Source organism: Carcharhinus amblyrhynchos, chromosome 18 (genome assembly GCF_965287045.1).
Source record: "Carcharhinus amblyrhynchos chromosome 18, sCarAmb.v2.hapA, whole genome shotgun sequence".
Taxonomy (NCBI): domain Eukaryota; kingdom Metazoa; phylum Chordata; class Chondrichthyes; order Carcharhiniformes; family Carcharhinidae; genus Carcharhinus; species Carcharhinus amblyrhynchos.
Window position 1 is genome coordinate 54,104,446 of NC_137341.1, and position 12,095 is coordinate 54,116,540.

The 12,095-nt window shown below is 41.8% G+C and overlaps 1 protein-coding gene across 1 annotated transcript in view; it reads left to right on the plus strand.

The window, feature by feature from the left end:
- xylt1 (xylosyltransferase I) overlaps nt 1-12,095 on the plus strand; it is a 310,055-nt gene that overhangs the window by 240,127 nt on the left and 57,833 nt on the right. The window contains exon 12 of the mRNA XM_080206192.1: nt 11,299-11,515. Coding sequence (XP_080062318.1) covers nt 11,299-11,515 — 217 coding nt within the window. The remainder of the gene's footprint in view (nt 1-11,298; nt 11,516-12,095) is intronic.

Consider the following 12,095-nt stretch of genomic DNA (forward strand, 5'->3'; position numbering starts at 1 on the left):
AATACACTCAAGAGGTGGCTGGATATAGCAATTTGGGTGAATGGGATCAAAGGTTATGGGGAGAAAGCAGGATTAGGCTAGTTAGTTGGACGACCAGCCATGATCATGATGAATGGCAGAGCAGGCTCGAAGGGCCGAATGGCCTCCTACTTCTATGTTTCTGTGAATCCCGAAATGCAGTAAGAAGTCTCATAACACCAGAAATGCGACAGGAGGGTCTCATCATTGATGGGGCAAGATGATGTGGAGATTGGGGAATGAAGCTTAGGGGAGCGAAGGAGAATGGGGCTAAAAGCTCGGCAATTAAGCTTCAAGCGAGGTGGGGATGTGCAGCATGACAGCGAGTACAGCTGAGGAGGGAGATTCCTAAACAGGGGGGGCCTTTAGACTGAGTAGTCCTTCACCATGTGATTCTTATTCAGTGCAGTGCAGACTGTGGAAGCAGCGAAGTAGGAAGAAAGCTGACTGCAGTCAGACATTGAACATGTAAAAACAGAGCTCTGAACCCCAAATGTGAGTCGCTGGGCAGAGCAAGTGAAAGTAGAGCTGGAAGATTATATCCCATTTCTCCAGTATGGCAGGTACTGCTCACAGACTCCGGCCAACACTCCAGACCTCAGACACCTGCAGCTGCGGAATGAGGCAGGGAGAGAGGCCCAAACAGAACTCTTACGCCCATTAATATTCTCCACTTTGTCTGAGATCTCCTGCGGGCTGTCTGGCTCTACCTCACATAGGAACATAGAAGTTAGGAGCAGAAGTCAGCAAATTCAGCCCTTCGAGCCTGCTCCACTATTCAATCAGATCATGGCTGACCTCACCCTAGTCTCCAATCCACCTCTCCACCTGTTCCCCATATCCCCTTATCCTTTTTTTTATTAGAAATATATCTATCGCAACAATTCTATGATTCAGACTCCACTGCGCGATGGGGCAGAGAGTTCCACAAATACATCACCCTCTATGAGTAGTAGTTCCCCCTCATCTCAGTTTTAAATCTACCGCCTCTCAGCCTATTACCTGTGGCCTCTTGTTCGAGATTGCCCTATAAGACGAAACATTTGGTCTACATTAACTTTATCAATGCCTTTTAAAGTTTTGTATTCCTCGATCAGATCCCTCTCATCCTTCTAAACTCTAGCGAGTATAAGCATAAATTGTGTAATCTCTCCTCATACATCAACCCTTTCATCCTCAGAATCAATCTGGTGAACCTTCTCTGAACTGCCTCCAATGCCACCACATCCTTCCTCAAGTGAGGAGACCAAAACTGGCCACAATAGTCTAGACGTGGTCTCACCAGCATTCGATACAATTGCAGCAACGCTTCCCTACTTTCATACTCCAGTCTCTTTGCAGTAAATGCTAACATCCCATTTACCCTTTTTTTATGACATGCTGCACCTGCATATCAACTTTCTGTGATTCGTGAACACAGACACCCAGATTCCTCTGCCCTGATGCTTTTTGCATCTGCTTTCCATTTAGATAATAATTTGCCTTTCTATTTTTGCTGCCAAAATGGACAACCCCACACTTATCCACATTAAACTCTATCTGCCAAATTTTGGCCCATTCTTCTCTCCTATCTATGTCCTGTAAAATCTTGATATCCTCTTCACTGCCTGCTGTTCCACATATTTTAGTATCATTTGCAAATTTTGCTGTGCAAGTTAAGTTTATTTATTATTTACAAGGTTTACATTAACACTACAATGAAGTTACTGTGAAATTCCCCCAGTTGCCACACTCTGGTGCCTGTTTGGGTCAATGCACCTAACGAGCTCATCTTTCAGACTGTGGGAGGAAACCAGAGCACCCAGAGGAAACCCACGTAGACATGGGGAGAATGTACAAACTCTGCATAGACAGTGACCCAAGCTGGGAATCAAACCCAGGTCCCTGGCGCTGTGAGGCAGCAGTGCTGACTACTGTACCACGTGTCACACTCTGTTCCTGCTTGCAGACCATTTATATGGATTGTATAGTGAAATTTATCAATGTAGCAGATCTTATTGTCAGGACATCCCTCCCTCCATGGAAGAGAATCCCAGGAAGGCAATAAACTGGGAAAACCAACAAGCAGAAAATGGAACTGAAATTGTGTTCTCCTGGCATGGCTCCATAATTGGAAATAATCCCGGACGTGTGAGATAAAAAGGAGCACTGGAGGCGATCTAGCCAATCTTGCGATATTTGGTGTGCCTGTTTTACTGTGCTATTTCGCAAATAAAGACACCTGCAAATAAAGGAAAACTGATACAAATCCCTGTGCGTCCCCAATTTACAGCTTTCACCACAGAGAAGAATTTTAATATACCCCAGCCTGGCTTTAATTCTGCCTCTTATCAACACAATCAGTTTCAAATTATCCCAGAATGGTTATACGTTGCTGTGCCCCGATTCATCCAGGATACAAAATGCAGATGGCTACAGTCACTCAGCAGGAAGGAAAGGGAAACTTGCCACTCCACTGTACACAATGAAATTACATACATTAGCAAGCATTGATAGATTCTGCCCATCTTGTTTTAATTTCCTGTTCATTCCATTAGGCTGTGCTAGCTACTTGTTTTATGTGATTGAAGATCATTAATATAGCTGTACAAGTACCGAACATCATATCATCGCAGCCAAGAGAGCACATTTGAAGGCGATTTGGGAAAAATAAAATCAAAGCTGCAGTGAATTTACAAGCTGACGTTCTCTGTTCTAATATTCTGCAAATCTGCCTGCATTAAAAGAATTTGTCTCACTGCTATGATGATGCCTGAAGCTGTGCAGATACCCCTTGTTTTAACAGATCATTGAGTTAATTCTACATTAGCAATCAACATTCTGAAAACCTGTGATATTACCTTGAAGCACATTTTTTAACAATGATGGTTGCATTTATTCCGAGTTATAATTTTCTGCTTATAATTTTCAGAATGTGTTTTATTCTGATAGCAAATACTTGGCGGTAGGTAGGAGGGTGGGTGGAGGAGAGAGATTTTTCACTGCCAAAATAGATTGGGATTTCTCAGACCTGATCCCAACATGCCCAGTTGCGGTTTTGATGGACACAGGTCAGTGGAGGTGCTCTCAATCCGCTCTCAGGAGGCAGGGAACATGGGAATTAGGAGCAGAAGTAGGCAATTCAGCCCTTTGATCCTGCTCTGCCATTCAAATTGGTAGATTGGTAAAACCTTTTAAACAGGCCTCCAATTTTACTGAATCTTATAGTTTTAACCCATGGAGACCTGTTTTCCTGTGGCTCTGGAATCCCAGTAGGTTAAAGGTGGTGAGAACGGTTGGATCCCTGAAATAAGTGCCTTTATTTATTTACTTGATTTATTATTATCACATGTATTAACATACAGTGAAAAGTATTGTTTCCCGTGTGCTATGCAGACAAAGCATACTGTTCATAGAGAAGGGAAGGAGAGGGTGCAGAATGTAGTGTTACAGTTATAGCTAGGGTGTAGAGAAAGATCAACTTAATGCAAGCTAGGTCCATTCACAAGTCTGACAGCAGCAGGGAAGATGCTGTTCTTGAGTCGGTCGGTACGTGACCTCAGACTTCTGTGTCTTTTTCCCGACGGAGGAAGTTGGAAGAGAGAATGTCCGGGGTGTATGGGGTCCTTAATTATGCCGGCTGCTTTGCCGAGGCAGTGGGAAGTGTCAGTGGACGGGAGGCTGGTTTGTGTGATGGATTGGGCTACATTCACGACCTTTTTTTTGCGGCACTGCTTGTAGGGCAGGAAGAATGGGAATGTTTCTCGAGGCACATCCAAGCAAACACCTTTATACACCCCATGATCAGACACTGCAATGGCTGATTTCACCAAACCACCCATCCCCACCCAGGCCATGTTTAATCCAATCACCAGCCTCTATCCTTTCTTGTCAGCCTATCGATCAATTAAATATTTCAGTTGCCTTCAGTAGAACCTGCAGGAAGCTTATACTCTGGGTTCACACACATGTGAACCCCACACTCCCCCTCAGTTGGCCATTCACCTTTTGACTCCAATAAAATATGCAGGCCTCGGTGTAAGCTGAAAGATTTGGTTTGAACAGATATTTCTTTGATGAGTATACTCCCATTTTAAGATTGTAAAATAAATCATCACCGCTATGCAATGGTGAAAGGAGCTTTATCGGTTATATATTTTTATATGTATATATTCATTGTTCATACACAGTGAAAATGAAAGGATGTACAACACAAAATGCTGAAGCACTTTCATGGCACTTCAATCTCGAAACTCCCAAGAATGGATTAATTTTATTTTTAAAGAGTCAACAGATGGATTAAGGATTTTATGGCTTTTTAATATTTAATATAAATTCCGCAGATATGATTAAGTATATGGGTCACCGTAAACTAGATGTGAAATTTGAAAAAGGGTGATTACTTTAGTGAGTTGATGTGCAGTCTGAGAGAGAATAATGCATGTTTCCAAACTGATCAAACAGGATTATCAAAGGGTTCTTTAGGCTGCCCAGTTGTAGTGTATTGTCACTGAGCATGTAGGTAGATAATTAATATTTAATCTTGTGTAGAGATGCTGATGCTGCTTCTCTTCTAGTTTTGTCTTTGATTAAATACACAAGCTAAATCCAATTACTATACCAGTGTTGAAATGATAATTAACGCTGTAAAGCATTTGCAGCCATTGATCCTTTTTTTCTCTGGCTATGGTGGAATCTAAAACTTGCCAAGTTCTCGTATTGTTGTCGCAAAATATTGCTCTTTGTTTTTCAAAATGGAGACTTGTTCAACGAGTTTAATTACCAAACATTTGTTAATCCAGCTGGGAAGTATATACAAAGCGCAAAACATGATAAGAAAGTTCAATCCAGTGCCTGGACTTTAGCGATCCTGTAAAACTCCAGTTTTATGGGATGGTTTTCTGGGCTGTGGGGGGGATGCTGCACACCTGTACAGGTGGGTTACGTAAAGACAGGATCAATTCTCAGTCTCGTGTTGTGAGAAACGGAGAGGAAGGAAATTGCACAACTTGGCACAAGAGAAACAAACTCAGATATGTGTATTAGCCTGTCCTAATGTAAGTACAAAATATGTATTCAACAAATAAGGCAAGTCTGAGTCATTAACTATATAACAACTGAAAAATTGCATTACCGGAACACAAAAGGAATAGAATTATATAGATTTTACACCAGGGAAACAGGCCATTCACCCCATCTGATCTTTACTGATGGTTATGCTCCTCATACACCACCTCCCATGTTATTTACTTCTTCTTAGTCTATTCTTTTGTTCTTTTGCCTTCATAGAATCACAGAGTAATACAGTAGTGAAGAAGGCCATTTGGCCCATCAGTTAATCCCTCTGCCCTGCTCTTTCCCCAATTCCCTCCCCTTCAAATATTTATCCAATTTATTTTCAAAGTTATTGTTGAATCTGCTTCCATCACCCTATCGAGCGCTGCGTCCCAGACCTTCATAATCCTCATGCCATTTCTGCTTCCTTTGCCAATTGCCTTAAATCTGTGTCCTCTGATTATCGACCCTCCTGCCACGGGAAACTTGTATACATATCTAACTTACCCACAATAAATTAATAACAATATTAATAAATTATCCGATGTCAAATCAACCAGTCGATAAGGAGATCAAGGGCACACATGAGAATAAAGCTGAACATGGGAGTTGTGATTGATATATATATCTATAGTATATTAAAACACGTCTATATCATTATTAGACATATGTATCATGGTGATCGAGACTCTGAAGGAGACTGCAGATCCCCGTGAGTGACTGTGCAATGCTTGGCTTCAGTCAGTTCCTCAGTTTTCTCAGGTTTCTGAGTGTGTTAACAGCGGGAAAACTGACACTAGTGGAGCATAGTGTCACCACTGGCAGGGGAATGTCATTACATCGCAAATTTAAATGGACACTTCCACAATTTTAAACGTGAATATGGGAATTTATTGTGGAAGTAAAGTGAGGGTACGATGTCGGTGAAAGTGGGGACCGAACCACACCCTGGTCCCATTAATTCCAGCAGACTGGCCTGGCTTCACCTGAGAACTATACTTGACCTGCCTATAGATCCATTGTTATCTAACATATATGTAATGACAGTGACCAGTAGCACAACAGGCAAATGCAAATTCTGTATATTCATGATTGCAAAGAAATGTGGCTGCCGATTATGTCTAAAGCTCAGATCATCTTCACTTTAAAGCAGTCTCTGAATTTCAGCACTTGTACCTGTGTCAAATCATCCCAAAATCTACCCAGCCTTTTTATCTAAACAATTAAGTTTAAGTTTATTTATTAAATTTAAGTATTAGTCACAAGTAAACCCGACGTTGACACTGCAATGAAGTTACTGTGAAATTCCCTGAGTCGCCACACTCTGGTGCCTGTTCAGGTATACTGAAGGAGAATTTAGCATGGCCAGTGCCCCTGACCAGCACGTCTTTCAGACTGTGGGAGGAAACCAGAGCACCCAGAGGAAACCCACGCAGACACAGGGAGAACGTGCAGACTGCACAGTGACCCAAACCAGGAATTGAATCCAGATCCCTGGCACTGTGAGGCAGCAGTGCTAATCAGTGTACAGCCCAAGATTGTTTAAGCTAGGAATAATTTTTGGCTCTGGAATAAACAATGTATAATTTTAAATTGAATTATATGTTAAGAAAGGTAAACACAGTAAAAAGTCTGACAACACCAGGTTTTAGTCCAACCGATTTATTTGATAGTAAACTCACAAGCTTTCGAGGGGACTCCCTCTTCGTCAGGTGAATGGAGAGTTCTCCAATCACCTGACGAAGAGGGAGTCCCCTCAAAAGCTTGTGAGTTTACTATCAAATAAATCAGTTGGACTAAAACCTGGTGTTGTCAGACTTTTTACTGTGTTTACCCCAGTCCAACGCCGGCACATCCACATTAAGAAAGGTAAACAGCGTCTCGATTTCATTGAGGTTTTGTTTTTGAACATTGATGCCTTGGTATCCGGATAGACTTGTGACTGAAAGGTCAGGTCTTTTGGCTGTTGTAAGGTCTTTAAAAATATAATCTTACGATTATTGAAGTTACAGATGAGTTAAAAGGGGTTGAATATTCAGTGTTTCTAGAAACAAAACACCTAGTCGCAAAGCTTTACTGTTGCCTAGCGACAGTGATCCAAGGATACAGACAGAGAAAAGACAAAAGTTGAGAGAGGGAAGTCCATCATGTGTATCAGAGAGAGAACACTGAGGTGTGAAGCTCTGCGAGGAAAACCTGTAAGACCAGTGAGATAGCAGTTCACTGAATAATCAGTTATGGGGCTCAGTAAAAGTGGTTAGTTTAGCAGAGGTGCTACTGGAACAGCAAGTTTAGGAAATTCTTTTGTTTGCTCTACAGTTAAAGGAATAGTGAATTTAAGAGTTTTTTTGGATGCCTCAGGGTGAGATAGAATTTGGGTGAGAAGCAGGAAGTGAATGCTCAGGAATTCACCAGAAGAAAACCATTTGCAACTGAGCTGGACTCAAACAAGAAGCCTTTGTGTCAAACTTGGAGTAACTCTTGACTGGTTTATGTATCTGTAAAGACATTGCTGGGGTAAAGGAATAATGGGACTTTGAATCATCTTTTTATGTTTATATTGAGATCTTTTCAGCTTTTTACTCTGATGTAATGTGGTTCACTTCTATTGATTCAATAAATATTTTATTCTTTGCATTGAAAGTTCAGCATCAGACCCCTGTGAATTTGTTCAGCAACTTTCCTCTACAATTTCTAAAAAAAATTACAAATTAGGATCTATCGAGCCAGGTTTTATTCTGGAATCTGATCTGTCTTGATTTAACAACAGCTAGGATCGTAACAGGTGCCCTCCTCTGAACCTTTCCCTATTCTCCACCAAATGAGGGAACTAAACCTTTCTTTAGAAGTTGTGTCGAGTGTCTTTGATGTTTCCTTCTCTTTGTGCTATCATAAAGAGTAACTCTTATGAGCCTGTCGATTATCTTCCCTGTAACTGTGATATGAAAAAATGGGCCAGTTGTTCCTGAGATTTGATTTGCTGTCATTTATGAAAATTTAGAACTACTTGGACATTTTCCAAACCAACACAGTGAAATGCAGATTTTAGTGTGTTGTTGAAGTTATGAGCAAGCAGCTTTCAAAGCACACCTCCCATTTCTTTTATTTATTCTCAGGTGAACATCATCTGGGCCTGTGACTAATTAACCTTAGTAACCTTAAGGTCCCTTATTCTATCAGAAATATTTAGTTTTATTATCTACAGCCTAACCCACAGCTAGCTGTCGGATATTGTTCACCAAAATGAAGATTGGTGTGCAGTAATCATTTTAATGCCATTGCCATGCTTTGGGGGCCCATTTGAATCTTTTCCATCTGATCATTGGTCAGAACATTGAATACAGGTGCTGGGACGTCTTGTTGAAGTTGTACAAGACATTGTTAAGGCCACATTTGGAATACTGTGTACAGTTCTGGTCACCCTATTATAGAAAGGATATTATTGAACTAAAAAGAGTGCAGAAAAGATTTACTAGGGTGTAACCGGGACTTGATGGTTTGAGTTATAAGGAGAAGCTGGGTAGACTGAGACTTTTTTGGCGCGTAGAAGGCTGAGGGGTGATCTTATAGAGGTCTACAAATTAATGAGGGGCACAGATCAACTAGATAGTCAATATCTTTTCCCAAAGGTAAGGGAGTCTGCCAGAGGCAGTAGTAGAGGCGGGTACAATTTTGTCTTTTAAAAAGCATTCAGACAGATAGGTATAAGATAGGAATAGAGGGATATGGGCTAATAGTGGGCAATTGGGACTAGCTTAGGGGCTTAAAAAAAAGGCGGCATGGACAAGTTGGGCCGAACGACCTGTTCCCATGCTGTAAACCTCTATGACTCCATCTCTAATGGTCTTCTGACTCCTAACTTAGCTCCAAAACAACTTCTTCATTGCTACTGTGATTATTATTTCTCAATGTTGCTGTCTCTGATCTGCTCTGATGGTCGCTTTAATTGCCCACAATATTTGTATCATTTATTCTAAAGAATCAGAGTCCATTAAATATTTTGTTTAAATTTACTTTTGCTCCCTGCACATAACCAATTAGCCGCTTCAGTTTGTTTTGTCATCCCCATTCTTCTAGCCAGAAGTCACAATGTAGAAATAGGTTGTTTAAAATCTGTCACCAATTCCTAGATCCAAGGAATTCAAGACAGCTTTGGGAAAAGGATTTTCTTCTCAGCTCTAAGTGAAAAGCTACATGTCCCTAGTGTAATTGAACATCAGAGACAGACTGCAGTGGGGGCCTTTATATCCCAGACAGAAACTTAAACATATGTTACTGTTCAAATTCATTAAGCACTGATATGGTTGGTATCTCCTGAAAACATACAAAGCTCTTTTCTTATTTTTCTACATCACATAAAAGCAATTCAAGGAGACATTTTAGATTGGGTTAGAATAATTATAGGAACCTACTGACTCAGAAAGCAATTGGAAAGAATTTACACCAACTGCGTAGTTCCAGTAATGAAATGCTGCTTGCCTTCCTGGGGAGCAACTTGTACTATTCATTGTAGATCTTTGTTTCCAATTGCTTTAGTAGTGTTTCCAATTTTACAGAAATGTTTCAGCCAGCAGAGTAATAGCCATGATCAAGCTGTCTTTGACTTTTGCCTTTGTCAGTTAATTGGTGAGATTTATAACCTGGCAAATATCTTAATATGCAGCATGAAACCATTTAAATTTCATGACCGGGATGCACTGCACATGTGAAATTACACTAATTCAGGAAAAATAATCTAGGCAAGGTGCAAACCTAAATCAAAGGTCATGCTGTGTTTCTTGTTAAATACTTAGAAATAGTTAAATGCTGGTGAAGAGCTTGATTCATAAGTATAGAGTCATCAAAACGATGGCACAGTGGTTAGCACTGCTGCCTCACAGCGCCAAGGACCAGGGCTCAATTCCAGCCTTGGGTCTCTCTCTCTCTGTCTGTCTGTGTTGAGTTTGCACGTTCTCCCCGTGTCTGCGTGGGTTTCCTCCGGGTCCTCCAGTTTCCTCCCATAGTCTGACAGATGTGCTGGTTAGGTGCGTTGGCCATGGTAAATTCTCCCTCAGTGTACCCAAACAGGTGCCAGAGTGTGGCGACTAGGGGATTTTCACAGTATCTTCATTGCAGTGTTGGTGTAAGTCTACTTGTGACACTAATAAATAAACTTTGATAGCAGGGGTAGGACATTTGAACTTTCGAGGATATAATGGCTGATCATCTACCCAGCCACACTTTATTGCACTATCTCTCGATTCCTTCAATGTCCAAAATTGTTTCCTTCCGCAATGTAGTATTAGCCTAAACTGTGTCAGTTTCTCTGGAGTCATTGGACTGCAACTCTCTCAGCTTTCTGAATTCGAGGCAAGAGTATTAACCTGAGCCAAAGCTGGCATTTGGAATAGGTGAAAGTGAAATAGCAGAGCATTTTAATTTAGCCCACTCGGTGAGAAACTGATGAGATCGAGGCAGTCTCAGTCAGACACGGTATGGAAAGGGCGGCTTCATCAAACCCACCAAATTCCAGTTCAACATTTGGGTTGAAAATGGCCTTGAGTTAGAAGATCCACCATGTTCTAGTTGAATGATGGAGCAGGCTGGAAGGCCCAGATTGCCTTCGCCTGCTCCTAGACTCCTATTTTCCTATGAAATTATCCCCACTGCGGCAGAGGACGAGAACTGCAGTTCAGCCGTGGAAAGTAGCTAGAATTTAGATAAGATTGTTCTCGTGTGGAAATGCCCAGGTGCAGCAAAAGCATGAATACGCCAAATGTTATCTATAGCCCTCAAAAAGCATTCTGTTCACACTTTATTATAAATAAGTGGCAGAATCCTACTACATTGTATTGTGTGTGGGTGCAGTGATCAATGCAATCTACATTATGGTGCTTCTCCATTAGTTCCTTGAATTGTTCTGCATTTCTTGTCACAGTTGACTGTACGGAGAGAGATATGGATTGCATGTGTATCTGTAGATCTTTTGATGTGTGTAATGAAGGAGATGAATGGCCCTTTCTCTAGGTTCCATTAAACTTTCGTTTACAGCAGAATTACAGTAGACAGCATTAAAATGCTGAACTGTTGCAATCGTTGAATGCAATGATACATGAAGTCAGATCTCTCCAGTTTTAATCTGGTCGGTGCCACCAGGTCACAGTTTCAACAAGGAGCGTATTTATAGCTGTCTTCCTAATTGCTGCTACAATTCACGGGTCATCTCGTGATCTCTCAATTTTTCTCTCTTTTCTGTCCTCTCCACAGGTTCATAAGGAAGCAGGGTTTAGACAGGATTTTCTTTGAATGCGACACTCACATGTGGCGACTAGGAGATCGAAAAATCCCAGAAGGCATCACCGTTGATGGTGGCTCTGACTGGTTCCTCCTCAGCAGAAAATTTGTGGAATATGTGAACTACTCAGAAGATGAGCTGGTGACTCACATGAAGCGGTTTTATGCCTACACCCTGCTGCCTGCTGAGGTATCAAAGAGCTGCTGCATTCCTTTGTGAATGTCTCTTTTTTAGAAAGATGAACTGTGTGTCACTCCCACTCTACAACTGTTGTATTTGGCTGATGGAGCCTGGACAGTGACGTCCAGCGATTTGGTTGGGGATGGTCAGTTGGGGAAGAGGGCTAGGATCAACAGGGTTGGAGTGGAGGGGGAATGAATACCTTGGCCTGACCTGGCCCCAGTGCCCCTGGTGGACATAACGCTGTTCAAAGAGGAGGCGTTTCCCCAGCCTGGCCCTGGTGAAATTTGCAGGTCTGGGCACGTGACAGGGCCCTCCCCTGCTGTGGGTAAAGTCCCAGCGGCAGTGGGAGAGGACCCTTACTTTACTTAACTCAGCCCTCGGGCAAGTGGGCCATCTGATGTCACAGGTATAAAGCACACGGGGCCAGGAGGGAGCTGTTTAATAACCAGCAATCCTGCAGAGTGCTTCAGAGATTTGTGGCCGAAATATGCTATCAGATCTGGCTCTGGATGAATTCCTCTCTTCCTGTTTGAACAGCAGCTATCTGGAGAGATGGAGTAAAGCAGACTGCTGCATCATCTGTTAT